Source organism: Ceratotherium simum, chromosome 3 (genome assembly GCF_057802395.1).
Source record: "Ceratotherium simum simum isolate JZ-2026a chromosome 3, ASM5780239v1, whole genome shotgun sequence".
NCBI classification, from domain to species: domain Eukaryota; kingdom Metazoa; phylum Chordata; class Mammalia; order Perissodactyla; family Rhinocerotidae; genus Ceratotherium; species Ceratotherium simum.
The window spans coordinates 13,898,416-13,925,177 of record NC_141902.1 but is presented as its reverse complement, the minus strand read 5'-3'; the positions used below and the strand labels follow the sequence as shown (position 1 = coordinate 13,925,177).

The 26,762-nt window shown below is 35.4% G+C and overlaps 1 protein-coding gene across 8 annotated transcripts in view; it reads right to left on the bottom strand.

Moving 5' to 3' along the window:
* The window catches only part of RALGAPA1 (Ral GTPase activating protein catalytic subunit alpha 1), a 241,377-nt gene that overhangs the window by 85,807 nt on the left and 128,808 nt on the right, over positions 1-26,762 (bottom strand). For all 8 annotated transcript variants that reach the window (XM_087422563.1, XM_087422573.1, XM_014792116.2 and 5 more), the window contains 6 exons: positions 25,825-25,883; positions 22,777-22,885; positions 21,383-21,493; positions 15,648-15,716; positions 5,861-5,995; positions 5,254-5,437 (listed from right to left, as the gene is read on the bottom strand). In XM_087422563.1, the coding sequence (XP_087278689.1) occupies positions 5,254-5,437; positions 5,861-5,995; positions 15,648-15,716; positions 21,383-21,493; positions 22,777-22,885; positions 25,825-25,883 (667 nt within the window). The remainder of the gene's footprint in view (positions 1-5,253; positions 5,438-5,860; positions 5,996-15,647; positions 15,717-21,382; positions 21,494-22,776; positions 22,886-25,824; positions 25,884-26,762) is intronic.

Below are 26,762 nucleotides of genomic sequence, written 5' to 3'. Positions count from 1 at the left end.
ATCAGCTATTCAACACTAGATAACAACACTAAATGATCAACTTAATTTAACCCTACATATTCAAGACCATACGCAAAGTAAAAAGATATGTCACTGGGTGATGAGAAACAGTGGGGTGGCTTGAATCTAGTGTCTGCTTTCCCTTCTCTAATTATAACTTAGAATATAATGGATGTTCACACTGTAAGAGGCCTTACAGATAATCTAGCCAGTAACTGCTCAGTTTGCATATGAGAACAAACGGGTTCATTGAATTTAAGGGATTTGCCTGCCATAGAAGATTTCACATCAGGGCTCATCTTTCGCTTCCCAGCTCAGTGTTATTTCCATTTTTACCACAACTCTAATTTCCATAGTTTTCTCTTTGGTTAAACTGCCCTTTTCTTTTGGCAAATCACTGTGACATATGGAAACAATGAATTCAAAATTTACCTTTTGTCTGTGTACAGTAACTTCAAAAAAATTATTTAGTATAAATTATTAAACAAACGGCCAAGATCAATTGAAAAAGCTCATTTAAATAAGACTAAATCAAGTTTTAAGTGGTAATACAAATTAAAGATTTTTTAATTTCTGATGTAGGAAAAAAAATTTCTGTTCTTTATTTTCTTTTTCCCCTTTCTTCCTTTTGAGTGATAAACTTAAATAAGTGACTTGTTCTAAGCAGTGAATCTTGTTTGCAGAACATTTCTGAAGAAGTGAAAAAGTGTTAATTTAATAGAAATAGATCACAGAAAAGAAAATATTCCTGACTTTGTCTCTGGCTTGCTCTGTGATCATGGACAAATCACATAAAAATCCTTAAACCCCATTTTTCTCTAAGAATAACACAGACTTTTTGTAAAGATGAATTGAAAACTCATATACAAAGTTGGATATAATAGAAACAATATAAATCATTCAAATTTTCTAGCCTTCTTAGTAACATAGGTTTTGAATTCCTTTTTCAAACTCGCTTATAAATAAACTACAAGAATGAGCCTGCTCTTTCCCTAAAACATCTATCCTATACATGCTCTTCCAAAAGAAGAGACAGTGGGAATGCACTTTAAATGAGCATGTTCATAAGTCGGTCAGAATTATTAACATTGAGAACACTTAAAAAATAAATTTAGATTTCAGACATAGGTAAAGGCATTTTCTTTCCTAAGCTGCTTCTCTAAATTCAAGATATATATAAAAAGGATAAAAATCTCTCAATTTGTTAATTGGGCAGTTAGATTTATTTTTTAGTTATAAACTATAGAACATACATTTCTCTCTTCTACATGTCTACTCAGATATAAAGAAAACATATGAAATTCTCTAATTTAGAAATTCAAAATGAAATTCTAAAATAACCAACCTTGTAAGAAAATGCAAAATGAAGATATTGATGCTTCTCAAGCTTTGTGTAACTAGCATTCATTTAAATAAGTCTATTCAGAGTTGTCTTTTCAGATTGTCAGATTAAACAAACCCTACGGCATTTGCAGCAAACCCATCATTACAGATTATTATGGCATACAAAAGCAGCAAGACATAGAAAGCTGCTGCAATTCACTGCACTGTAATAGAACATGCAGAGGAAGTTAATTTTGGCAAATGCTTTAAATATTAGCTTTGCATAATATGTAGAGGTGAAACTGTAATTAGGACAGAATGAATCCTTTGGAGCCTCCTTTCACTCTGACCCTGCAAATGATGACTTTTTGCTAATAAGACTACTGCCATTTGACAAAAAGCCAACTTCACTACCTTGCTTTATCCTTTAGTAAATTTAATAATTACAGCTACTCCTGCCAATAGTTCTCAAATCAGACTTGTTCAACCCAATACTGAGCTTATTAGGGACATTCTATGTTTAGAAATCTTGGGCCAAAAAAGTACTTGAAGATGATGAAGCATGCCTTAGACAAGGGCATAATGATTAGTCATTTTTGCCACATTAAAAAAACCCACAGCATGTAGTCACTACAGACCACAGAATCACCTGCTGCTAGCTCACAGCTGTTCCTAAAAGGTTCTGCATTTATCTGGTCCTTAATACGTTCGAAAATCCAAAGGGAATAACTTAATACATTTAGAGAATAGTACTCCGTGGAGTATTTGGTATCAATATAAAGCTCATCTATTTAAATCTTTGTGTCTTTTACAGTGACTGTTAACAGTACAGTAAATTTTGTATGAAATACATTAAAACTTCCCCTAACATAAGTAAACTATTTACTTCACTGTTTAAGAAGTACACTATACTGCCCCGAATCAAACTTTATCATTTTACACCTTTAAAACTGCAAAAAGCAAGTAATCTTTTCATATAACTTTGTTTTTAAGTAAAATAAATACTATTTCACTATGCCAAATCTAAAGAAATAATTTTAAAGTCGCCTATATCAAGAATTGTCTAAATTATTTTGCTATGCTGTACTGACCAGTATATCTCTATTATATCTGAGCTATAATTTAAATTTATATTCCTATTTCACTTTTATATGTGCTCTAGACAAACTATTAGCAACTTGTGCTTAAGCCAAAACCCTAGCCCTATTTCGCTGATGTCTAACTTCATATCTTCACTTGCATTCTATGTCATCAATCCATTATCATGGCCACATGCTACATTTTTTTTTGTGAGGAAAACCAGCCTTGAGTTAACATCCGATGCCAATCCTCTTCTTTTTTTTTTTGCTGAGGAAGACTGGCCCTGGGCTAACATCTGTGTCCATCTTCCTCTACTTTATATGGGACGCCGCCACAGCATGACTTGACAAACTGTGCGTTGGTGCACGCCTGGGATCCCAACCTGCGAACCCCGGGCCACCACAGCGGAGCACGCACACTTAACCACTGCACCACAGGGCCGGCCCCATGTCCTACATTTTTTAATCACTTATAACTATTCTACCTTTAAAATTCAAACTCCTCCTTAATAGCTTACTCTTTGACTATAACCTCCTGGTGGAGAGACTTCCCCATTCTCTCTTGTAGAGCCCTTGGAGAAGGCTCTTGGAGTTGGATGGGAGAGAATTCAGTAGGACCCCAGGCCTCCACCCTGCTGCAGCTCTAGCTGAAAAAGTTTCATAAATGGGTTTCCTTGTGAAATTTATTTGAAGAGGTTTCACTGCTTAAAACTAATTTTAAAAACCACTGTCCTAACTTAGTGATGCTCTCAGGGGTTCCCAACCTTGGCTGTGTGTTAATTACCTGCAAAGCTTTAAAAATTCCCAGCAATCCCAGATCAATATATCAAAATCTCTACAAATGGGACCAGAGCATCAGTATCCTCAGGTGCAGCCCAGGCTGGGAATCACTGTTCTAACTGCTCATTACTAACCACATCTATTTTCTGACTCCCTGGATCACTCCGTTTTCTTCCAACTTATTAGTCATTTCCTAGCATCAGTTCAATCCTTACCAAGCCTAGATTCCATGACTAAACCATATACCAATATTCTGCAAGCCACAGTTCCCTTGTATTTCTCCCATTCCATCTTACTGAATGTTGATCGGTGCGACCAAAACTTTGTAGTTTCCATTTTCTATTGGGCCCTCAATAACTTCTGTCAATCCCCTTAATTTACTTCTATCTTCTTCCTTCTGGTCTCAGAAAAAGGGCTAATATTAGCACCTATACTTTCCAACTCATCCCTTCAGGAACTTCACTCTATCAATGATCCTCTTCCCACCTTCATTCTCAGCTTATACGTAAGTTCAATTCGCTTCATCCTTAAAACTCCCTTAACCCATAAATCATTCTTTAGCTTACCTACTGTTTTATCACTTTTCTTTTCTTTCTTTCTTTTTCTTTTTTAAACAGTCAAGCTTCTTTAAAAAGGACTTTTGACAGATGGCTCTACCTCTTTAAACTCCCTTGCTTCTCAATCCACAGCCACCTGCTTCTGCCACCTACTTCTCTGAAACTAAAGCAGACATGTTTGTCGATCTTTTTGTATTTGACCTCTCTATCATTTAATACTGCTGGCCAGGCTTTTAAAAATCTTTTTCCTCTCTTTGTTTCTGAGCAATTACTCTCTCCTGGTTTTCCTTCCTTTCCAACTTTTTCTTCTCAGAACACACACACACACACACACACACACACACACACACACTCCTAACAAAGACCTCTCTGCTAAGATCTAGATCTGCGTATATAATGAACTGTCCACTAGACGTCTTCATATGAACATCCAATAGGCAGGCAAACTAAACCATTTCCAACAATGCCCTCCTCATTTTCCCTCCCAAAGCTCTGAACTTTCTTATATTCTTGGTTTAGTTTGGGGAAAATCTAACCAATTTAAGCCTTTAGCAACTCTAGCTTGGCCTATTCATTGGTCTCTCTGCTCCTGGGCTAACCTCCCTAAAAGCAATCTGATATACCACAGATCAGCAAACTTTTTCTGTAAGGGGCCAGACAGTAAATATTATTGGTTTTATGGGCCACATGATCTCTGTGGCAACTACTTAACACTACTGTTGCTGCATAAAAGCAGCCATAACGATACATAAATGAACAGCATGGATGTGTCCCAATAAAACTTTATTTATAGAAATTGGTGGCAGGTGTGGGCCCTAATTTGCCTACTTCTGTAAAATACTATTGTCAAAGTACTCTTAATACTATTTTATCATGTATATCACCTCCTTAAAACACTTCAATAACTGCTGGGTTCCTCTGGGCTACTTCTGTATCTTGAATGTACTTTTTAAACTCACATTATAAGTTGGTTTACATCTTTCCCTTATAATCAGATAGTAAACTCGATGAATGTAGAAAAAAGGTGGCTTAAAAAAATTACCAAGTTCACTATGTACCAAGAACTGTGCAAAAGGTTTTACACACATTATCTTATTTAGTACTCAAAACAACCCTATGAGGGAATGAATATCATTATTCCCATTTTACAAATAAGGAAACAGACATATAGTCATTCAACTATTAAATGAGAGTCAAAATTCAATACCAGGTCTGTCAGACTCCAAAGCTAAATCTCTTATTCAATTATATAAATCCTATGGTGTATAAAATAAACTATCAAAAAGAACTTAGAATAACTTAGCTAAGTATATTAAGAGAACGTCATCACATATAATCTTAGTAATCGTGTATCTGAAGTTATTTCTTTAACATGAGTTTTGCTATAATATACAGGGTAAGGTAAACAAGTGCAAAGTAAGATATATTCTCCTCCATTATTTCTACCCATAGCCTCAAATCATACCATGAGAGAACCCAAGCAACAATACTGTCCTGAAGAGAATTCATTTTACCTTCTGTTACAGGCTGGAGTTTAGAAGATCGTTCTGAATCAGGGGAGTGCAGAGGTTCAGGCTCTTTCAGACTTTCCAAATGCATAAAAGGATCATAATCGACAGATGCCAAATCAGAAAGGCTTAGTGGAAAATACCTTGGATTGCTAAAACACTGAGCTCCATAGACACACCCATGTAAGACCTGAAAATACAGGGGGAAAAAAATACCAAGCTTTCCTTTTCAGTGAAAATAAATAACTAAATAAAGGTATAAGGAGAAAAAGGTCAACTGGTAATACAAGAGCTTCACAAAAATTTTAAATATTTTAAAACTTAGCTCTTCAATCAAAGTAAAACTTATCACCTCTTAAAAAGATGAACGAGTAAAATTTAACTGATGATTCTCATATTCAACAAAGATTTGATTCCTTTCAAATTTCTGCAATGAAACAACAGTGTCTTGTGGGAAGTACTTTTTAATTATTCTTAGGTACTGTAAGATAAATCTACATTCTTAGAAAACACCTAGCTCTAAAACAATGAAAATGTAATACTAAGAAATGTTGTTTTTTTAGGTTTTAAAAGCCCTTGGTTACCAAATAAACAATAAAGCAAAGAAGTTTACCTTATAAATGCAATTGAGAACAGATTTTTCTGTTTTATCATTCTCTGCTCCTGCAGCATGGACTGGTTGGAACAGCATCTTTAGAGGTAAGGCCATGATCCAGTCCAGAAGGCACAGAAGTAAGGATACCACCAACTGCAACAACAAAAAAAGATAATTACTATTGTAAATTCATAAAATAAGAGCCTAATACTTAATAAATTCATCAACTTATTTTCTGTTTTCTAAAATTTATTTCAGAACTATCAACCTTAAGTTCCATCATTAACATTTTCCTAGACTTAACTGATTTTAAGATGTTGTATATGAACATTATTGTGGGTTTTTCCCTTATATTTTAGGGCAAGCACAATGAAACCTTAAGCATAATAAAAACAGTAATGTTAAAATTATTTTAAAATTAATATGAAAACACTGAGCTTAAAAAGATGACAGATATCAATTATCTATACTTAGTTAACTGCACAAGGAATGGACCACAAATGAAAGGTTTTAGTCCATATGTATCACAATCACTTCCATATTCCTCTTCTAATAACAACACCTCACTGAATATCCTGCCAGAAAAACTATCTTAACCAGTTTCTGAAACTGTTACTAATTTTATTATATGAATCTTTCCACTGGACACTTTTAAACTAATGGATGTTATAACCAAAACACTTTTATGCAAAATGTGGAATAAAATAGCAGTATCTACTTGGTCCACTTTATTGGATAAAGAATCATATGCAGTGCCATAAAAGTGTCAGTCAAGTAGCAATGAGAGATCTCCTGATGTTCAGAGTGAAAGACCAACTCTCCAACTCAAGGACTAATGCTAGTCTAAATCTCCCAACCCATCCTCCAAAAGAACAATAAAGAACAAAAAGAACCAATGAAATATCACAAAAACACATCCTCAGTATAACCAGAAAACAGAGAATACCCAAACTTCAAATTATCCATAACTAGAAAATACGGGCCGGCCCCGTGGCTTAGCGGTTAAGTGCGCACGCTCCGCTACTGGCAGCCCGGGTTCGGATCCTGGGCACGCACCCATGTACCACTTGTCTGGCCATGCTGAGGCCGCGTCCCACATACAGCAACTAGAAGGATGTGCAACTACCACATACAACTATCTACTGGGGCTTTGGGGAGAAAAAGGAGGAGGATTGGCATGGATGTTAGCTCAGGGCTGATCTTCCTCACAAAAAAAAAAAAAAAAAGAATAAAAAAGAAAATATATGGCAAATCCCAGCAAGCTTTTTCCCATTTTCCCATTGCGAGCTCTCATGAAGAGCAAGGGCAGTTTGGGAAAAACTGTAAGAGAGAGAAGGGAACTAGGTACAAACCTAAAAACTAAGCCAGAGAGAAAAAGTCCACCCTAAGCGTGAGAATATTGAAAAAGCATACTGGTAGAGAGAGTACTGAGTAGAAAGAAAGGACTTAAAGTGGATGCAGGAAAGGGAATGCTTTGTGGAGAAGAATGTTGAGAGGGATGGAAAGACATCTTGTGGAAAACATGTGTGGTTTTTTTTGTTCTGAGGAAGATTAGCCCTGAGCTAACATGTGTTGCCAATCTTTCTCTTTTTTTTTTTTTTTGCTTGAGGAAGATTAGCCCTGAGCTAACATCTGTGCCAATCTTCCTCTACTTTATATGTGGATTGCCGCCACAGCATAGCTGATGAGTAGGGTAGGTTTGCTCCCAGGATCCAAACCTGGAGAACATGGGCTGCCAAAGCAGAGTGCGCCAAACTTGACCACTACGCCACGGGGCCAGTCCCCCTGTGGAAAACATGTAGTGTAAGGAAAAAGCAAAAGAAAAATTTAGGATCCTACTAGACACAAAAAAATTTAAAAAATTGATGGAACTACAATTCCTCTCCTTAAAAAGCGTCATCCAATAAAGGCACTATACTTTGTTAAAACTTCCAGAAGAGGAAGCTCTTGAAGTAGGAATCTTGTAAACCACCCCAAGCCACCAATCTTGTCCACAGAAATGCAAATACAGGCTTCATCTATACAAAACTACTATAAAAAAGAACACAGAAAATGAGAATCTAAGCAATTCAGCTGATGAAAATCCTCCCCCCTCCCCCAAAAAACCAATTACCAAGCAGAAGAAAACTGTAACACAACATTCTAATCTGATTAAATATTTTCAAACAAGCATTTAGATGTGAGGGGCAAAGAAAATCCTGTCTTAAACCAGAAATTTAAAAACTAAGAAGAAAGAGACCAAGAAGGGAAGAAGTGATTCAAATCAGGAAAGGAACTAAAAGGAAAGGACAAAATCATGTTAGAAATGAGGCCTGAATTACAAGATGCCTAAGGAAGAATAAATTTGAAAAAAACAAAAACAAGATTTAATAAGGGGCATTAAAGAACAATGGGAAAACAATTAAGAGAATAAAAACGAGATAAGAAAAAAGGTAAAAAGTGTCAGAGAGAAAGTCATTGAAACAGAAGACAGAGAAAGACTGAAAAGGTCCACCAGATGCCAAGGCAAACTGACCTGCAATAATCAAGTCTAACATACATCCTGGTAAAACTTCAAAAGTAAGACTTCAAAATTAAAGAAAAAATATCCTTAGGGCCCCCAGGAAAAAAGATGAAATAACTTACAAGAACAAGAGAATAAAACTGGCATTAGACTTCTCAAAAACAATATACAAAGCAACGCAACATTAAAAAAAAAACAACCCTCAAGGAAAGTTAAGTGTGAACCAAAGATTCCATATCTAATCAAGCTGTTTTTCAAGTGTCAGGGCTACAGAAAAAGTTTTTTTTGTTGTTGTTGAGGAAGATAAGCCCTGAGCTAACACCCATGCCAATCCTCTTTTTGCTGAGGAAGACTAGCCCTGAGCTAACACCTATTGCCAATCCTCCTCTTTTTTTTTTTTTTCCCTTTTTCTCCCCAAAGACCCAATAGATAGTTGCATGTCATAGCGGCACATCCTTCTAGTTGCTGTATGTGGGACGCTGTCTTAGTATGGCCGGACAAAGGGTGCATCAGTGCGCGCCCAGGATCCGAACCCGGGCCGCCAGTAGCGGAGCGTGCGCACTTAACCGCTAAGCCACGGGGCCGGCCCCAGAAAAAGTTTTAAATATGCAAGACCTCAGAGAATTCTGTATTCATGAGCCCATCTTGCAGAATAAAGATGAACTTCATCTAACCAATAAGGTGACTGCGGAACTTCAGCAAAAAAACTAATGGTGAGTATTCGATATACTTAGTTAAAGATCTAAGATTAAAAAAAAAGGTAGAGATGAGTGTAAAGAATCATTTGTTATATGACATGCTATATGTTATGTGTAGAAATAAAGTAACTAAAAACGGAGGCAAAGAGAAAAGTAAAAAAGCTCATTTATTAACATATAGGCAATAGGTAGGAGATAAAGGACACCATTAAATAATCACACACCACACAGTAAAAGATTAAGTAAGAAAGCAAGGGAAAAAAGGCATTAAAAAAGGTATAATTTAAAGGTAACCACAAGAACAAAGTACAAAATATCCTGACTACCAAAAAGAACTTCAAAAACAGAACAAAGGAAATATTAGAGACAGAAACACAGAAAATGTAACACAATATGCATAATAATCATAAAATGACAGAGGCGAGATAAAAAAAATATGTCTTATCAGAATGAGTTTAACTTGTCTAACAAAAGAAAAAGATTTTCAATTTGACTCACAAAGCAAGACCCAAGTATATGTTGTATTCATGAGATATAGTTAAATAAAAAGATTCAGAAAGGCTAAAATTAAAGAGATAGACAAAGGTATACTGGGCAAATTAGAATTCAAACCAAAGGCATTAACCTTAAAAGCTATAATTCAAAATGAAGACAAAACATTTATAAATATCTATGTATCAAATAACAGTGACTACCTTTATAAAGCAAAAACTACAATAGAGGCAAGGAAATACAGAAAGATTAACAACAGGAGACCTTAAGACACCAGTACAAGACAGATCAAGCGGACAAAATATAACCCACATGAACAAAAGTTACTTAAGATCCTCAACAATAGTTAACAATATTAAAGGGATCTTGTCACCAAGAGTGGGAAAACTGCTAGTATAGAAACTCAAGAAACAGACCCTGATTATTCACTAAAGGGTAAAGATGAACGTTTTAATAAAGGGAACTCAGAAATCTGGTTATCCATTTGCAAAAACAACAAAAATTAGATTCCTATCTCAAAACATACAGAATAAACTCTGAATGGATGAGGGATAAAAATGAAAACAGACAAGTACTAGAGAAAACATAGGTAAATTCCTCTTTATCCAGGGTACAGTGAAAGTCTCTCTACTGATGACTCAAAATCAAGACACAATGAAAGAAAAGACTGATAAACTGACTACATAAAAAACAAATTCTTTTCCATGCTCTCCCACAAGAAACAACAAAAAACCCATCATAAACAAAATCAAAAGACAAATGAAAAAAAGGGAGAAAATATTTGCGACATATATCACAGCTATATGATATACAACATATATATAACATAATATCCCTAATATGGAAAAATTTGAAGGAAAAATACCAAAACCTGAGAGAAAATGTAAAATGATATGAATAGACAATTCACAAAAATAAAATAAAGTAACAAATTAGGCCATTAGTAAATATGAGAACATAGTCAACCTCACGTATAAAAAGAGAAAGGTAAATGAAAACTGTACCAAGATATCATGGTTCCCCTATCAAATCGGCAAAAATATAAAAATGTGACACATTCTGTGGTTAGGCTCTGGGGAAACAGACACTCTCATAGTTTGCTTGTGAACACCAATATGTAACAAAATTTTATCTGTTTACCTTTGACCCAGCAATTCCACTTCCAGGAATATACCGTGAAAACACACTCCAACAATGTGTAAAAATATATAGGCACAAATTTAATCACTGCAGTGATTACTGCAATTACTGTTTGTAATTGCAAAATTCTGAAAACATATGTCTATATGTCCAAACATAGGAGAGTGAGTTGAATAAACTATGATACATTCACACAATGGAGTACTAATACTACAGAGCTGTAACACAGAACACAAAAGACCTTTGTGAATTGATGTACTGTAAATTTCCAGGGTGTACTGTCAAGTGAAAGATCGGAAATACCAAAGAATATCTAGAATATCACACCTTTTGTGTAACAAACAGGCGAAAAAAGAAAATACAGATGTATCTGCTCATCTGTACAAAAATAAACAAAGGATGGATAAACCATAGACTAAAAAAATAAAACAACAGGGATGCAGGAAAAAACCCTAAAATGGAATATATACCAAAAAAAATGACCTGAACTGTACTTCAAATGAATTACATCAACACACTGAGGTGAGGAAGGGGGATGGAGAAGTGACCCAAAGAACTTTTAAACATGGCTTTTGCACGATATACTCTCTCTCTTTTTTTTTCTTGTGAGGAAGATCAGCCCTGAGCTAACATCCATGCCAATCCTCCTCTTTTTGCTGAGGAAGACTGGCCCTGAGCTAACATCCGTGCCCATCTTCCTGCACTTTATGTGGGACGCCGCCACAGCATGGCCTGACAAGCAGTGCGTCGGTGTGTGCCCGGGGTCTGAACCCAGGCCGCCAGCAGTGGAGCGCGGGCACTTGACCGCTGCACCACAGGGCTGGCCCTGAACTATATACTTTCTTGATAAACTACATAGAGGCATAAATTAATCCTGAAACTGCTTTTATTTTTCTAGAACTGCAAAAAGAAGTAAATACATTATGGATAAATGTGATAATGGGAGCTAGGTTTCTCACTGTTGGAGTAGGGAGTTACCAATGTGGAAAGGGGAAAGGATATACTGAACCTTGTGGTGCTGGATTACAATCAAAGGTGTCAGGGTGAACTCATGATGTTTTAATACATATAGATAGGTAAAGAAATATATATATGCGTATATTTTATATATATGTAAAATACATGTTACATATGTGTGGGTACACATATGTTCTATTTTCTAGATCTATCTGCTGAGAGGGCCTAAAAAAAATGACAACCTAATGACAACATACACACCTAGCTCCCAAGGTACACACAGCTGTTGATTTCAAAATACTCTTTTCCATGCAGTGGAAACAGAGTTCCTTAGAGAAATGGCTAATTCCAGGACTGGGGCAGGGGAAGTATAAGATGAGTCTGGAAAATTGTGTGATAACAAATTAAGAACATGCCCAAAGAATAATGGGGATATGTCAAAAGGACAAATAAGCCACTTTCAAGGGGCTCCCACTGGCTAAATCTGGGACATTTTGAGCATTAAAATAAATAATAAAACAATAAGGATTATAATCCATTGCATAAAATGAGAATCAGGATCCCATACTGATAAGATGGATAAGGAAGAAGGGAAAGCTCTTCCTCACCACAGAAAATTAACTAATGAATGTAAAAGGAATGATGAAATTAGGAAATCATCAATTGGAACTATTATAACAATAACTGTGTTATGAGTCACCAATGGTTGGCAAAACCAGTTAGAAAAGTTTTACGGAGTAATAAGGTATTTACATAGTTTCAAAGTTTCTTCCTACAAGATACTTATTATTTAGAAAGCATAAAACAGCAGGTCAGCCCAAGCTCTCAGTTGCCCCTGAAACCTTTGCGATTGTCCAACCTGCCGTTCTTGTTCTTAGTAGCTCCCAGCAGCCGAGGGTATGCCAACACCAGTCAGTGTCCCAAAAGGTGGGAAATGCCCACATGCCTGTTCAGGCTCCTGAAGGACCACTAATTGCCTGGCCCTTCACTCCCTGATGCAGGCTCACTGGAAGTCTGGCTTTCAGGCAGCAGCTGGGAAAGTTGGGACATTAGTTACGCACTCGAGCCCCTATCAGCGAGAAACTAACAGCGGGTACTTTTGCTTACTCACTCCGTCCTGAGCCAGAGGGAAGTCTCTGGGGGTACTGGTACCCCAAACAGAACCACTTCTTTGTTTTGTGTATTCTTAGGGGACTCATGAATGTCAAGCCCTGTCAGCTCCCAGAACTAGGTGATATGGAAGCTACTCCCTCAGGTAGCAGCTGCAACGCTGAGGTGCTAGATGTGGGGACAAGCTCCTTCCAGGGAGAAGCTGGAGACCTGGTTTTATAGTTGGAGCAAGCCAGAGAGAGAATATAGGGGAAGTGCCCACTGGCTCTTATGAGTGGAAGGATTGCAGGTCAGCACCTAGATGCAGGCTGATTAGCAGCCAGACCCTCAGGCAGCAGCTGGTAAAGCATGCAGTCAAATCCTTTCGAGAGAGAGAATTGTAGATGGTCGTTTTGGGCCTGCTCCCTCTGCCCTGAGCCCTGGGGGGATAGCTGTAGCAAATGCTCCTGCGCCTGTTAACAACTACTTTTTTGTTTCCCATAGTTCTGTGGAGCTTGAGAATGCAAGCACCTTGGCTTTTAGAGCCAGGTGATTTGGGCGCCTGTCCTTTGAGTGGCAGACTTAGAAGTTGGGGTGTTACATGTGTTCCCTAAACATTTCTCTCCTCAGAGAGAAGCTGGGGGTTAGAGGTTCCCTCCTGATTGTATGGAGCTATGCCAGGGGTGGGGTCTATAGCAAGAGTATGTCTCAGCCTTTCCCACCCATTTCACTGTCGGTATTTTCTCAGGCGACTGACGTGTAGGACTAGTTCCTGGATTTCTCTCAGAGGGAATTGCTCCATGTGTGGCTGTATCTTCAGTGTGCCCACAGCAGGAGGGAAATTCAGGAGCCTCCTATGTCACTGTCTTGGTGACCCCTCTCTGCCTGCTCTTTCATTGTTCTTCTTCAAGGTGTTATACTGTGCTAACTCTGCTTACTCTACAACTTCTCCTTAAGTGATCTTGTATATTCCCCCAGCTTAATATTACTCGTTTTGACAATGCCAATAATTTTGTTTGAGCCTCAAATTTACTATTTTAGGTATACAGTTGCTTTGCTGTGGGCTCTACCTGGGCATTACTCTTTACATGCAACATAATGAAAATTGAAATTCATCTCCACCTGACATTCGTTGTGGATTCAACTTCCGGGAATATTTACTCTTTATCTTTAGCCTTAGTTCAGAACATCATCAATTCTTATGGAGATGACTGTAATAACAATTACCATATCATTCCTTTTAAGTCAACTTTCACACTTTTTCAAGTGATCTTTCACAAATCACAAATGGTATTTCATTGTGCATTAAAACCCTTCGAAAAAGTCACTTTCCAAAAACGACTTTCACAAAAGTCCAAGTTCTTAACATAGCATCCAAGGCCCTTCATATCCTGATCCCTTCCTATCTCTGATGCCTAATTTCCTACTCGGAACCATGCACTTCACACCATATCACATGGAATTGCCTGTTGTTTTCCCATAACACACAATGCCATTTTACACCTCCAGATTTCACACATGCTATTCCCTCCACTTGGAATAAATCTCTGACTCTACCCCTTGTATCCATTTATGTAGAAAACCTTACTTATCTTTAAGGAAGTTTTCCCTTAACAAGCCCTTCTGCCTTGATAGTTAATTACTTCCTCCTCTATCCTACCTTTTCTTATATACATTTTTCTACTTTTTATAGTAAGCACTTACTATACTGGATTGCCTCACTTGCCTCTCTAATCTTTAAAATTCATGAGAGCAGGGACTATCTTATTTATATCTGTTTAGTTCCAAACAGAATACCACACACACATTTTGTGATCAATAAATGTTTAGTGAATTAAGTGGACAGGGAACAAAAACTTGGTAGTGGAGCTTTTTCATATTAATAGGTAGGCCTTTGGAAGACAAAGACAATCTAGAAGGCGATGGTAATTAGTTCTCTGGATATTGTTCAAAAACTGGATTTGGAATTCTATACTATAGTCTAAGACACCAAAATAAAGGACCCTTGGCTAGAAATGGAGTATATGTATCTTTAAAGCTGAAGAACAATGTATTCATCAAGAGCTAGACAATCTGATCAATGGCTTTTATACCCATTTGATAACAGGTATATTACACTGAATATGAAGAGGTAAATTCATGAAATTAGTGATATGCAAGACAGCAGGAATAACACAGAAAGACCAGAAGTGTAAACAGTATGTAAGCCACACAAGAAAATAACTGAGAATAGGTCCAGAAACAATTACAGACAAGGACTTTAAAATAATTACAATAAATATGTTAAAATCTATAAAAAAGATGGATATAATTGATGAAGAAATGCAGAATTTCAGGAAAGATATTGAAACTGTAAAAAGAAACCAAATAGAAAGTTTAGACTGATAAATACAATATTTGAAATAATTAAAGGAGTCTCATAATGAATTTACTGAGGTAAATGCAATCTTGCAGAACTTTTTGGTGGCCGGAGGGGATGTCTTCTCCTAAGTGCCACATCTCTCTATATTATTTCTACTCTCTTTAATGGAAATTTCTTACTTTCTACCAGTAACTGCTATACAAAGATGCACAGCTGCCTTCAGAGTTGATGAATTCCTCAGAATTAATAATTTTCAGGCACAGACAAGACCATAATTTGACAGGATAAAAGTGAAATAATTATAAATGGACAGAATGTCCTCCAAAGTTCCTTACAACTCTGAGATTCAAAGACTTTATCAAATGACCATGATTAACTTGAAATTTGAACTAAAATATAATTTAGTTACACTTAAATAATGGAAGGATATATTTCACATTATAATTGATTTTAAATACAAGACGAATTAATGTTTACCATGTAAATATATATACCTTTCAATTTTAAAATATAAATATTTTACTAGATAACCACATGTTAAATATCAAACAAAATTTTAATTACCCTCTTGTCCATTTCATAAGATGAAGCTTCTGTACTTGGCAAAAGATGGGTAATAGTGGCTATTAGGATCTGCAGGCAAAAAAAACAAAAAAAGAGCTCAAAATATGTTAAACTAATGGGACATCCTAAAACGTAAATGTTAATGCTAAAGTGATATAAAATCTATTGCTGAGAGTTTATCCTAAATACTTTAACACTGTTATTTCAAAGTAATTTTTAACAGGCAAGTTTTTCAAGTACACTTAAATATCAACCTTTTACAATCCTTATGTACAGAACCAAAATTACATATGCTCTGTTACCTATAACTGGATTTCTTACAAATTCAATTCATGAATCAACATGTATAAACAGAAATATATGTTCTAATAGAAAAATTAGAAGATATTGATAAGCAAAAGGATTTATAAAAACCATCTGCAATTCTATCACTCAAGAAATCTACTCTGCTCAACAAATTAGGTATAGAAGAATTTACCTCAACATAATTAAGGCCACATATGACAAGTCCACAGCTAACATCATACTCAGTGGTGAAAAGTTAAAAGCCTTTCCTCTAAGGTCAGGAACAAGACAAGGATGCCCACAATTGCCATTTCTATTCAACATAGTACTGGAAGTCTACCATAGCAATTAGGCAAGAAAAAGAAATAAAAGGCATCCAAATCTGAAAGGAAGAAGTAAAATTACTTCTGTTTGCAGATGACATGATCTTATATATAGGAAACCCTAAACTCTACACCAAAAAACAGTTAGAACTAATAAATGAATTCAGTAAAGTTGCAGGATACAAAATCAATATACAAAAATCAGTTGCATTCCCATACACGAACAACAAACTATCAGAAAGAAGAATTAAGAAAGATATCCCATTTACAATAGCATTAAAATCAACAAAATACTTAGGAATAAATTTAATCAAGGAGGTGAAAGACCTGTACACTGAAAACTATAAAACTCTGATGAATGAAATTGAAGACAACACAAATAAATGGAAAGATATTCCATGTTACAGATTGGAAGAATTAATATTGTTCAATTGTTCATACCACCTACAGTGATCTATAGATTCAGCGCAGTCTCTATCAAAATTCAATGGCATTTTTCTCAGAAATAGAAAAAACTATCCCAAAATTTGTATGGAACCACAAAAAACCTCAAAGAGCCAAAGCAATCTTGAGAAAGAAGAATAAACCTGGAGGCATCACACTTCCTGATTTCAAGCTATATTATAAAGCTATAGTAATCAAAACATGGCACTGACAATAAGGTACTGACATAAAAACAGGCACATACACCAGTGGATCAGAATGGAAAGCTAGACATAAACTCAGGCATATATGGTCAACTAATCTTTGACAAGGGCACCAAGAATACACACAATAGGGAAAAGATAGTCTCTTCAATATATGGTGCTGGGAAAACTGGATATCTACATGCAAAAGAATGAAACTGGACCCCTATCTTACACCACTCACAAAAATTAACTTGAAATGTATCAAAGACTTAAATGTAAGACCTGAAACCATAAAACTCCTAGAAGAAAACATAAGGAAAACGCTTCTTGAAACTGATTTTGGCATTGGTTTCTTGGATAAGACACTAAAAGCATAGGCAACAAAAGCTAAAATAAACAAGTTGGACTACATCAAACTAAAGGGCTTCTGCACAGCAAAGGAAACAATAAACTGAAAAGGCAAATGACGGAATGGAGAAAAATATTTGCAAACCATGTACCTGGATAAGGGATTAATATCCAAAATATATAAAGAACTCATACAACTCAATAGCAAAAAAAGCAAATAATCCAATTAAAAAATGGCCAAAGGACCTAGATAGACATTTTTCCAAAGAAGATATTCAAATGGGCCGGCCCCGTGGCTTAGCGGTTAAATGCGCGCGCTCTGCTGCTGGCGGCCCAGGTTCGGATCCCGGGCGCGCACCGACGCACCACTTCTCTGGCCATGCTGAGGCCGCGTCCCACATGCAGCAACTAGAAGGATGTGCAGCTATGACATACAACTATCTACTGGGGATTTGGGGGAAAAAATAAATAAATAAAATTATTAAAAAAAAGATATTCAAATGGTTAACAGATATATGAAAAGGTGCTCAACATCACTAATCATCAGGGAAACACAAATCAAAAGCATAATGAGATGTCACCTCGCATTGTTAGGATAGCTATTTTCAAAAAGACAAGAGATAATAGACTTTGGCAAGGCCGTAGAGAAAAGGGAACCCTTGTGCACTATTGGTGGGAATGTAAACTGGTATAGCCATTATAGAAAACAGTATGGCAATTCCTCAAAAAATGAAAAATAGAACTACCATACAATCTAGCAATCCCACTCCTGGGTATATATCTGAAGGAAATGAAATCAGTATCTCAAAGAGATACCTGCATACCCATGTTCATTGCAGCATTATTCACGATAGCCAAGATACGAAAACAACCTAAATGACCTTTGACAGATGAATGGATAAAGAAAATGTGATACACACACACACACAGGAATATCATTCAGCCATAAAATGAAGGAAATCCTGGGAGCTGGCCCAGTGGCGTGCTGGTTAAGTTCGTGTGCTCCGCTTCTGCGGCCCAGGGTTCGAAGGAAATCCTGCTATTTGTGACAACATGGACGAACGGGAGGGCATTATGCTAAGTGAAATAAGCCAAACAGAGAAAGGCAAACACTGTATGGTGTCACTTATACGTGGAATCTTAAAAAAAAAAAAAAAAAAAAAAAAAAAAACCTGATTTCACAGAAACAGAAAATAGAATAGTGGTTGCCAGGGGCTGGGGGGAAGGAGAAGAATGGGGAGATGTAGGTCAAAAGGGACAAATTTTCACTTATAAGAACAGTAAGTACTGAGGATCTAATGTCCAGCATGGTGACTATAGTTAATCATATGGTATCGAATATCCAACAGTTGCTAAGAGTAGATCTTAAGAATTCTCACCATAAAAAAAAGAGTTAACTATGTGAGGTAATGGATGTGTTAGTTATCTTGATCTTGGTAATCATTCCACAATATCAGATCATCATGTTGTACATTTTAAATATATCCAATTATATCTGTCAATTATTCCTCAATAAAGTTGGTGAGAAAAATAAATCTATCCTCAACATTTCAAGACATTTCTGTGTATACATGCAAATATATGCTTTTTAAAAAACGATATTTTATAATGTGGCTTTTTAAATTTACATATATTATACACTGAATAGTATATGAATTAATTTGATACATAAAATATAAAATAATAAAAAGACATTATTAAAAGAAGGAAAAATATTCATATACAGTGTTATCATTTACCCTGGCAATCTCTTGATGTCATTCAATTTTTTTATGTGCATGTTAGAAATGTATAGGGGTAAATTTATGGTATTTTTATTGTATGTTATTATATTTTTATATATTATTATTCAGTACATCAAATTTAGAGGAAAAATTCCTCTAAATATACTTTATACAGTAAAAGGCCTTTACTCACTAGTAGAATCTAGTATATAGGTGCACCTGCTTAATACTGGTAATAGAACTGCGCTTCTGTTCCTAACTATGCAAACACGTAACCATTAGTGAAATGCTCCACTGTTTTGGGATTTCATTCCTTCATTCAACTAGAGGTGGAGTATAATAACTCTTCGTGTTTATCTGTAGCCCTTGGCCACTATAATGTATAGTGAAGCAATTTGCAAAAACTCTCCACTCTAAAGAAGTACTTAGGTAAGTATTAATAATATATAAACTGATGAATAAAACAAGGGAAAGGATTTGGAGGCTATCAAATGAAAAAAAAAATCTGCTTACTTAACAACCTTAATTTTCAAACAGAATAATCAATCTTAAAGGGTAAAATTCTCAAAAGTTTTAAAATTTCAAATGTTTTAATACTAACTGACATACAAATGCACATGCACGTTTACATCCAGTTATCGTGGCCCACATGACCATGATGAAAGCTGCCGCCAACATTTATTAGGATTTATGTCTCGTCATTTTTATCGCAAAAAGTGCTAAGTGCTTTACATGTATTTTCTCATTTAGTCTCCAGAGCAACTCTGTGAGGTAGATATTTTTATCCCAAATGTAAAGATAAGAAAACTGGAGTTCAGAGGGCTAAGTAACTGGTTCACAGTTACAAAGTTAGTAAGTGGCAGAGTCAGCGGTCAACTAAACCACATATGTCTAACCCTCAAAACCAACCTCTTAACCATAATACTCAACTCAACAGAAATTTACTGAACAGATTCCACATGAAAGTCACCCTAGGCATAAAAAACAATAAAGGAAAAACACGCCCTTGTCTTAAAGGAGCTTGGAATTTGTGGACAAATATACTTTGTGCTGTAAAAGAGGCTGGCAATATGGCTGAGTGGGAAAGCCGGGACTTGAAATCTTAAAGACTTGGGTTTGAACTCTGTTTCTGCTGTTAGATTGTGACTTTGTATAGTTACTAAATCCTCAGTTCTCTCATCTTAAATAAAGGTGGGGGGTGGGGATAATAGTTCACCTTAAAAGACTTAGAATTAAATGAGATAACATATGAAAAGGTGACTGCTACACAGTAGGTGTTTAATAAATATTAATTACCATCTTTCCTAAAAACGTTATGAGAATATGAAGACAAGAAAGATAAATTCTGGTTGGAGAGAACAGGTAAGGATTCTTATTTTTTGAGGAGATGGTATTTAAACCAATCACTGAAAGATGAGAGGGTAAAGAGGAAAAGCACAGCATTTTAGGCAAGAAGAGAGTGAGGGATATGTTTAGGGGATAGTGAGTTGACTTGGGTGCCTGGACTAAAGGGTATTTCAAAGGAATCTGTACATGATTCTGAAAAGATGGGTTGCGTCCTCAGCTGGAGGCCTCAAATTCCCAGCTAAAGAATTTGGGTCTTATTTTATAAGCAAAGAAAAACCACTCAGAGATTTTGGGTTTTTTTGGGTAAGTGACATTAAAAAAAGTCATACGAATGTGAATGATGACATGAAGTGCAAGACATCAGAAGCCAGGAGATCAGTTAGAAGGCTACTACAAAGGAAAAAATAATGAAGGCCTGAAATATGTCAGGTGTTGTAGGAAGCATAGGAGACACAGAATTAGAATGGAAAAAACAAAACAAAACACAACTTCATTAATGATTGGCTCAAGAGGAAAGGAAAGGAAGGAATCAAAATAATGTCTTGATTTTGGTAAATAGAGGGATGAAATGTTTTCTTATCTAAGAGAGGGAATGAAGCCAAATATACATTTATAAAGACAATGGCAATCATAAATTTGCATGTGGCACTTAAAACCAAGACCACAATCTCCTAACATAAAACACAAAGGGACTGTCATGAACTGTGATATCTCAAAAAAGCATCCTGGGTTGCCATTATTTAGCTATGTAAAATTTAAAGAAAACTATTAAATAATCTTATATTTCAAAGTATCCTAATATAAAAATCTTTAACAAGATCATAATAAGAGGGCCGGCCCCGTGGCTTAGCGGTTAAGTGCGTGCGCTCTGCTGCCGGCGGCCCGGGTTCGGATCCCGGGTGCGCACCGAGGCACCACTCCTCCAGCCATGCTGAGGCCGCGTCCCACATACAGCAACTAGAAGGATGTGCAGCTATGACAGACAACTATGTACTGGGGCTTTGGGGGAAAAATAAATAAATAAAATCTTTAAAAAAAAAAAAAAGATCATAATAAGAAATAAATGAGAAAACACTTACTTGAATAATCTTCAAGGGAGAATCAGGCTGGTAAGTCTGAAGTCTAGGTACGTAATGAACCAGCATGTGAAGCATGTTACAAGCTACATGGGCTACTGTTTTATTAGTAAACTGTAATAATAACCAAAAAGAAACAGTTATAAAAAATTTTTTCTTGAACTATTATTCATCAATGCATTAACTGCTGAAAAATTTTAAATTTCATACGTTTATTTTTATCATTCTATATTTATAATGTGTTTATTAAAATATTATTAGGAAGATAAATATACAGCTGCAAAACAAAATCACAACACATTCCAAAGACACAATTAACTTTATTTTTCTTTGTAATGTTTTACTGTCCTCATTAAAGTTTTATTCCATTTTCTCTTAACCTGGATTCTTGCAATGGCCTGTAAACTGCTAATCTTGTTATCAATCTTTTCTCCATTCCAATCTACTATACACAATACTTCCAAATTAGTCTTCTAAAGAAGTGCTCTGATGCTGACGTTCTCTATGCTTAAAACTCTTAGATGAATCCCCAGCGGCATAAAGTCAAACTGTTTATGCTTATCTCTCATGACCAACTCTCACCTCCTCTTCAAGCCCTGACCAAATGTCTCTTCTTTCCAAAGTCTTCTCTGATATCTAAGTCAAAATGATCTCTGCTTCCTCTGAACGCAATCAGCAGTTTATAGGTACCACTCACTTGGATCTCTCAGCTTTTTATATTTTATTACTCTTATTTTAATCTTTTTCAGCCATCATATTATTAATCTCGTCAATCTAGTATTTATAATTTTTTTTCCTTCTAGTACCCCTCACTCTGCCTTGCAAAGTGTCTCAAACATAGCATATACTCAGAAATACTGTCAAATAGGTAATTTGTACTTTGTATGTTTTGAGTACTATACAATACTATATTATGTGTCTTAAGACAAAAACATCATGCATCTTTTCCCCCCCAAAAATATCCATCTATTCACTCAGATTCTCCAAATAATTAAGTTATTATTTCTGAGCAAATCTTATTCTGGTCACAAAGAGGGCATTTAACTTGAATGATGAAGGCAAAAAGCTGAACAGCTCAAGAATTCAGGAAGTAATAAGGATCAAAGAGTAGGTTACAAAAACACTGATTAAGGTAAAACAAACAACCCTATATATGTTTGGTTTCCTTTCTCCTTTCCATATGTATCCTAGGGACAAAGCCAAACACATAAAAAGTTGACACAAAATAGGTCATCACTAAGATAAAGTCAGGATCAAAGAAATAATGTAATAATAAATTAATCAAAATATTTATTGAATGGTTTATTCAATAAGGGCACAGATACAACTAACATTTGGAGAAAAATAATCATGCATTCTATACTATCTTAATATTTTCCACTAAATAGTTTTTTTACCTTTAAGGAAACACAAATTACATTCAGAGCTTCCTTAATTTGAGGATGATGAGACTCATGGACTAGTTCTTCACAAATCCAAATACCTAAACTGCAAAGTGCTACACATCTGCAAAAAAAGTAACCAACGATACAAATAAAAGTGGATGAGCCTTTAAATGAAACGAAACCACACCACAACCACAAGACCCACACCCATCAAATACAGAATGAACATGCACTGTTTAAGTGACTTAATTTGTTACTCTGTACATTAGCTCTTCTTAGGAAGACAAAGCAGGAGGAAAGCACATCCTCAAAACTGCAAGCTGAATTTTCAATATACTTTACTACCAAGATTAGAGGCGTGATAACACAAGATCTTTCTAACAAACCTATAGTAATAAATTGATATTACCATAAAGCTTCTTCCCAAGTATGTAATCTGCTTTCAAAAAAGAAAGAGTATAATTTTATCGACTGATAGCAGCAAAGTAAACCTAAGCAAAAACATGAAGCTGCTGGGATAAGTCAAATTTTTTTTTTTCATATCTTTTAAACTTAACATAGTTAGCTACAAATTCTTTTTAAAACCAATCGGGAACACAAATAAAATTTATATACTTTATAAAGGGATTCCAACAGAAATAGAACTAGTGGAATTTTTGTTCTGTTCCCTAATGTCTTGTGAAACTTCAATTCCCTACTTAACTGAGTTCAGCTTGAAGGGAGTTATCTGGTGATCAGAATCAGTAAGAATTCTATTAGTGTGTTCAAGTAAAAGCGTCTGATGAAGCATAAAATGGTTCTAAGTACAAAAAGTCAACTCCTATAGTCTCCTGGTATACATGCCATATCCTGATACTGATATTTTTAAATTAAATTCAGTAGAATGCTAAATTTCAGAACAATTCAATGCAGAAATATATTGCTTCTTGAACATAGCAGATCAGAAGCTCTTAAGTCTCTTCTTTTAGTCTATCACAGTGTTAATGCTACTAAATTGTTTACTACCAAAACTTAGAAAGTCTTCTAAGTGAAGTCTACTGCTTTATTTCTTCCTACTCTTGTCTATCCATAAATCTTAAGTGATATTTATAGATCTAAATAACCAAATTTCAGGTTTAGCAGTGGAAAGAGCTGTAATCCTAGAGTAACAATAAACTCTGAAGGGAAACAAAGCTATCCATAGATGCAGCTAATTTAAGGCACTTTTTTTGTAACAAAGGACTAAGACCAGTTTGTTTTGTTTGTGTGTATAGTTCCTACATTCCTCAAGATGTCAAAATAATCTAGATTATTCCCAGTATGGCTCAACTCTCTGCTCCTGGTCAGATTTTCAGGTATAAGCTTCTAAGACCCCACATTCCTGAATGGTATAGGAAAACAAGGTTAGAAAATGCTTATGTTCAACTTCTGAGATTTTCCTGTACTCTCAATACAAGCCATTGTGTTAATGATTCCCAAGTCGACTTCTGGGCAGCTGTGTTTTAGGCTTCAATATTCTTTCACTGAGAGGCAACATAGTTGAAAGAAAAAAAAAGAGGCAAAAGATGTAGAATCTGAAGCTCTAGGTTTAAATCTTGTTCCGCCACTTACTACTTATACATCTAATAAGGTTCTGAAGACAAACTGCCAGGGTTTTAATTGTGGCTTTGTCATTTCCGGGTGATAGGGCAAATTATTTAAATTCTCTGGGCTCCCATCTATAAACGGGAGATTAAAAATTGTACCTATCTCCTAGAGTTGCTGCAAAGATTAAATGAAGTAATAAAGTGTTTAGAACAGTGCCTGGCAGATGGAAAGAGCTTATAAATGTTAGCTTTCTAAGTCATCAGTTTTTTGCTAGCAAAATTGGAAGAATAATAATGATTCCAATAATTTCTTAGAATTGTGTTGAGGATTAAATGAAATAATATTATAGGAAAATCCTTGTAAACTTAAAAGGTTGTCATTATTAACATAGAAAATGCTAGAGAAATAATATTGAAAATCATCAAATTTGGGGCTAAAGCGACCAGAAATGAAAATATGGAATAACGGAAAAGACAAGATTGTTTTCTGGAGTAGGTGTCTAGTATTTAAATGGAATTAATGTAAAAGAAGAATTTACTCAAAGAGATTTGTTCTTAGTTAACTTGGCTATTAAGTGAGAAAAATATGCAACGGAACTAAAAAGCTGGAGCTATGTCTCATTTAAGCAAACTGCTCATTTTACATTATTTTTAGCTGCCAGAAAAAGAAGAGTTAAAGTTAGAATTAGAATCCAAGTGGTCAAAGCCGTGATCTGTAATTTTATGAACCCTGGGCCATAAAATGCATAGATTATTAGAAAAGAGGAAGCTGTGCAGAGATGTAGGTCAGAGGAGTAGTAACAGAGACTACTGTTGAGGCTAATGACATACTATTAGAATTAGCTTCAAGAAATATAAAATACAAATTAATGATATGTAAGGGAAAAGAAGAAACATGGTGTGCTACTGGCAAAGGTTGATTTAAATTTCAACCTTTGGAAAGGTTTAGTAAAACAGAGAAAATGCCACAGTTTTCACTTTTTAATAAGACATTTAAAAAGGAAAACATTCTAGAATCTTATTACTTATAATCAATTTTTTTAAAAATATCGTGATCAAATATTTATAAATATTAATACAATTTTCTTAGATATATTACTTTCTACAATAAAAATATTTTATTTCAATTCAACTTAACAAAGATTCATTGGATAATGACTACTACATTACAAGGTATTATTACATAAGAGACAGTGACAAACATAACCTGAAGGGAAAGCAAAATGTACTTAAGTAAAATTAGAAGAAATTGTTTTTAGATACAGAGGGTGAAGATACTGAAAAAAGTGACTAGAATTTTATTTTTTTAATAAAAGGTTTGTATTTAAATTATGAAAAATATAAGTATTTAATCATCTAAATAATTTAAATTTATAATTCAGAATAGCTTTTGGGTATCTGAAACAATCTGGACTGCTAACTAATTCAATCAACTTCTAAAATAAGATTCCAAACACAGAATAGTTACGTCAAGTCTTAAGAATATCTGACCTACCGTGCAGGACCAGAGGGCTCATCTCTTGCCGAGCTTAATACAGTTTTGATTATAAGTTCCTAAAATAAGGAGAACACAGGTAGTAGTAATGACTAAGATTTCATTCATTTAACAAGTATTTATTAAACGGCCACTACGGGCCTAGGCACTGTGCCAGGTGCTAGGTATACAATAGTGAAATAAAACAGTCTTTGTTCTCATGTACATACTTACAGAGTCCAATATTAGTCATGAAATTAGCTAAATAAATAAAACAATAGTATGATCTGAATGTTTGTGTCCCCCAAAATTCATGTGTTGAAATCCTAACCCCCAAAGATGATGGTATTAGGAGGTGCTTAGGTCACGAGGTTGGAGCCCTTGTGAATGGGATTAATGCTCTTATAAAAGAGACGCCCACAGAGCTCCCTAGCTCCTTCCACTCTGCGAGGACACAGCAAGAAGGCGCTGGCTGTGGACCAGGAAGCAGGCCCTCACTAGAATGCAACTATGCTGGGGCCTTGATCTTGGACTTCTCAGCCTCCAGAAGTGTGAGAAATAAATTTCTTTCGTTTATAAGCTACCCAGTCTGTAGTGTTTTGTTATAGCAGCCCAAACAAGCTAAGACAAACCATTTCTGAAATTTATAACCAAATGTATATGTTAAAAAAAATAAATTTTTTTCTGATTAGAAGAGTAATAAAAAGCTCACTATAAGATAAACAAAGTAGATTTAATATCTCTAAGGCATGAACATCTTTTCAAAACTTTGAGAAATATTTAAAAGCAAGCTTCCTCTTTGATAATTTGTAAAGCATGATAACGTGTGAGTTTGGGGATAAGTGCTAGATAATAGTTAAAATTATGTAAATGAATAAAATACTTAAGCGGGAGAGTAAAGAGAAGGTAATTATCTGAAGAGAGGATCTTGCAGTGAGTTTATGTTTAGCAGGCAGAGA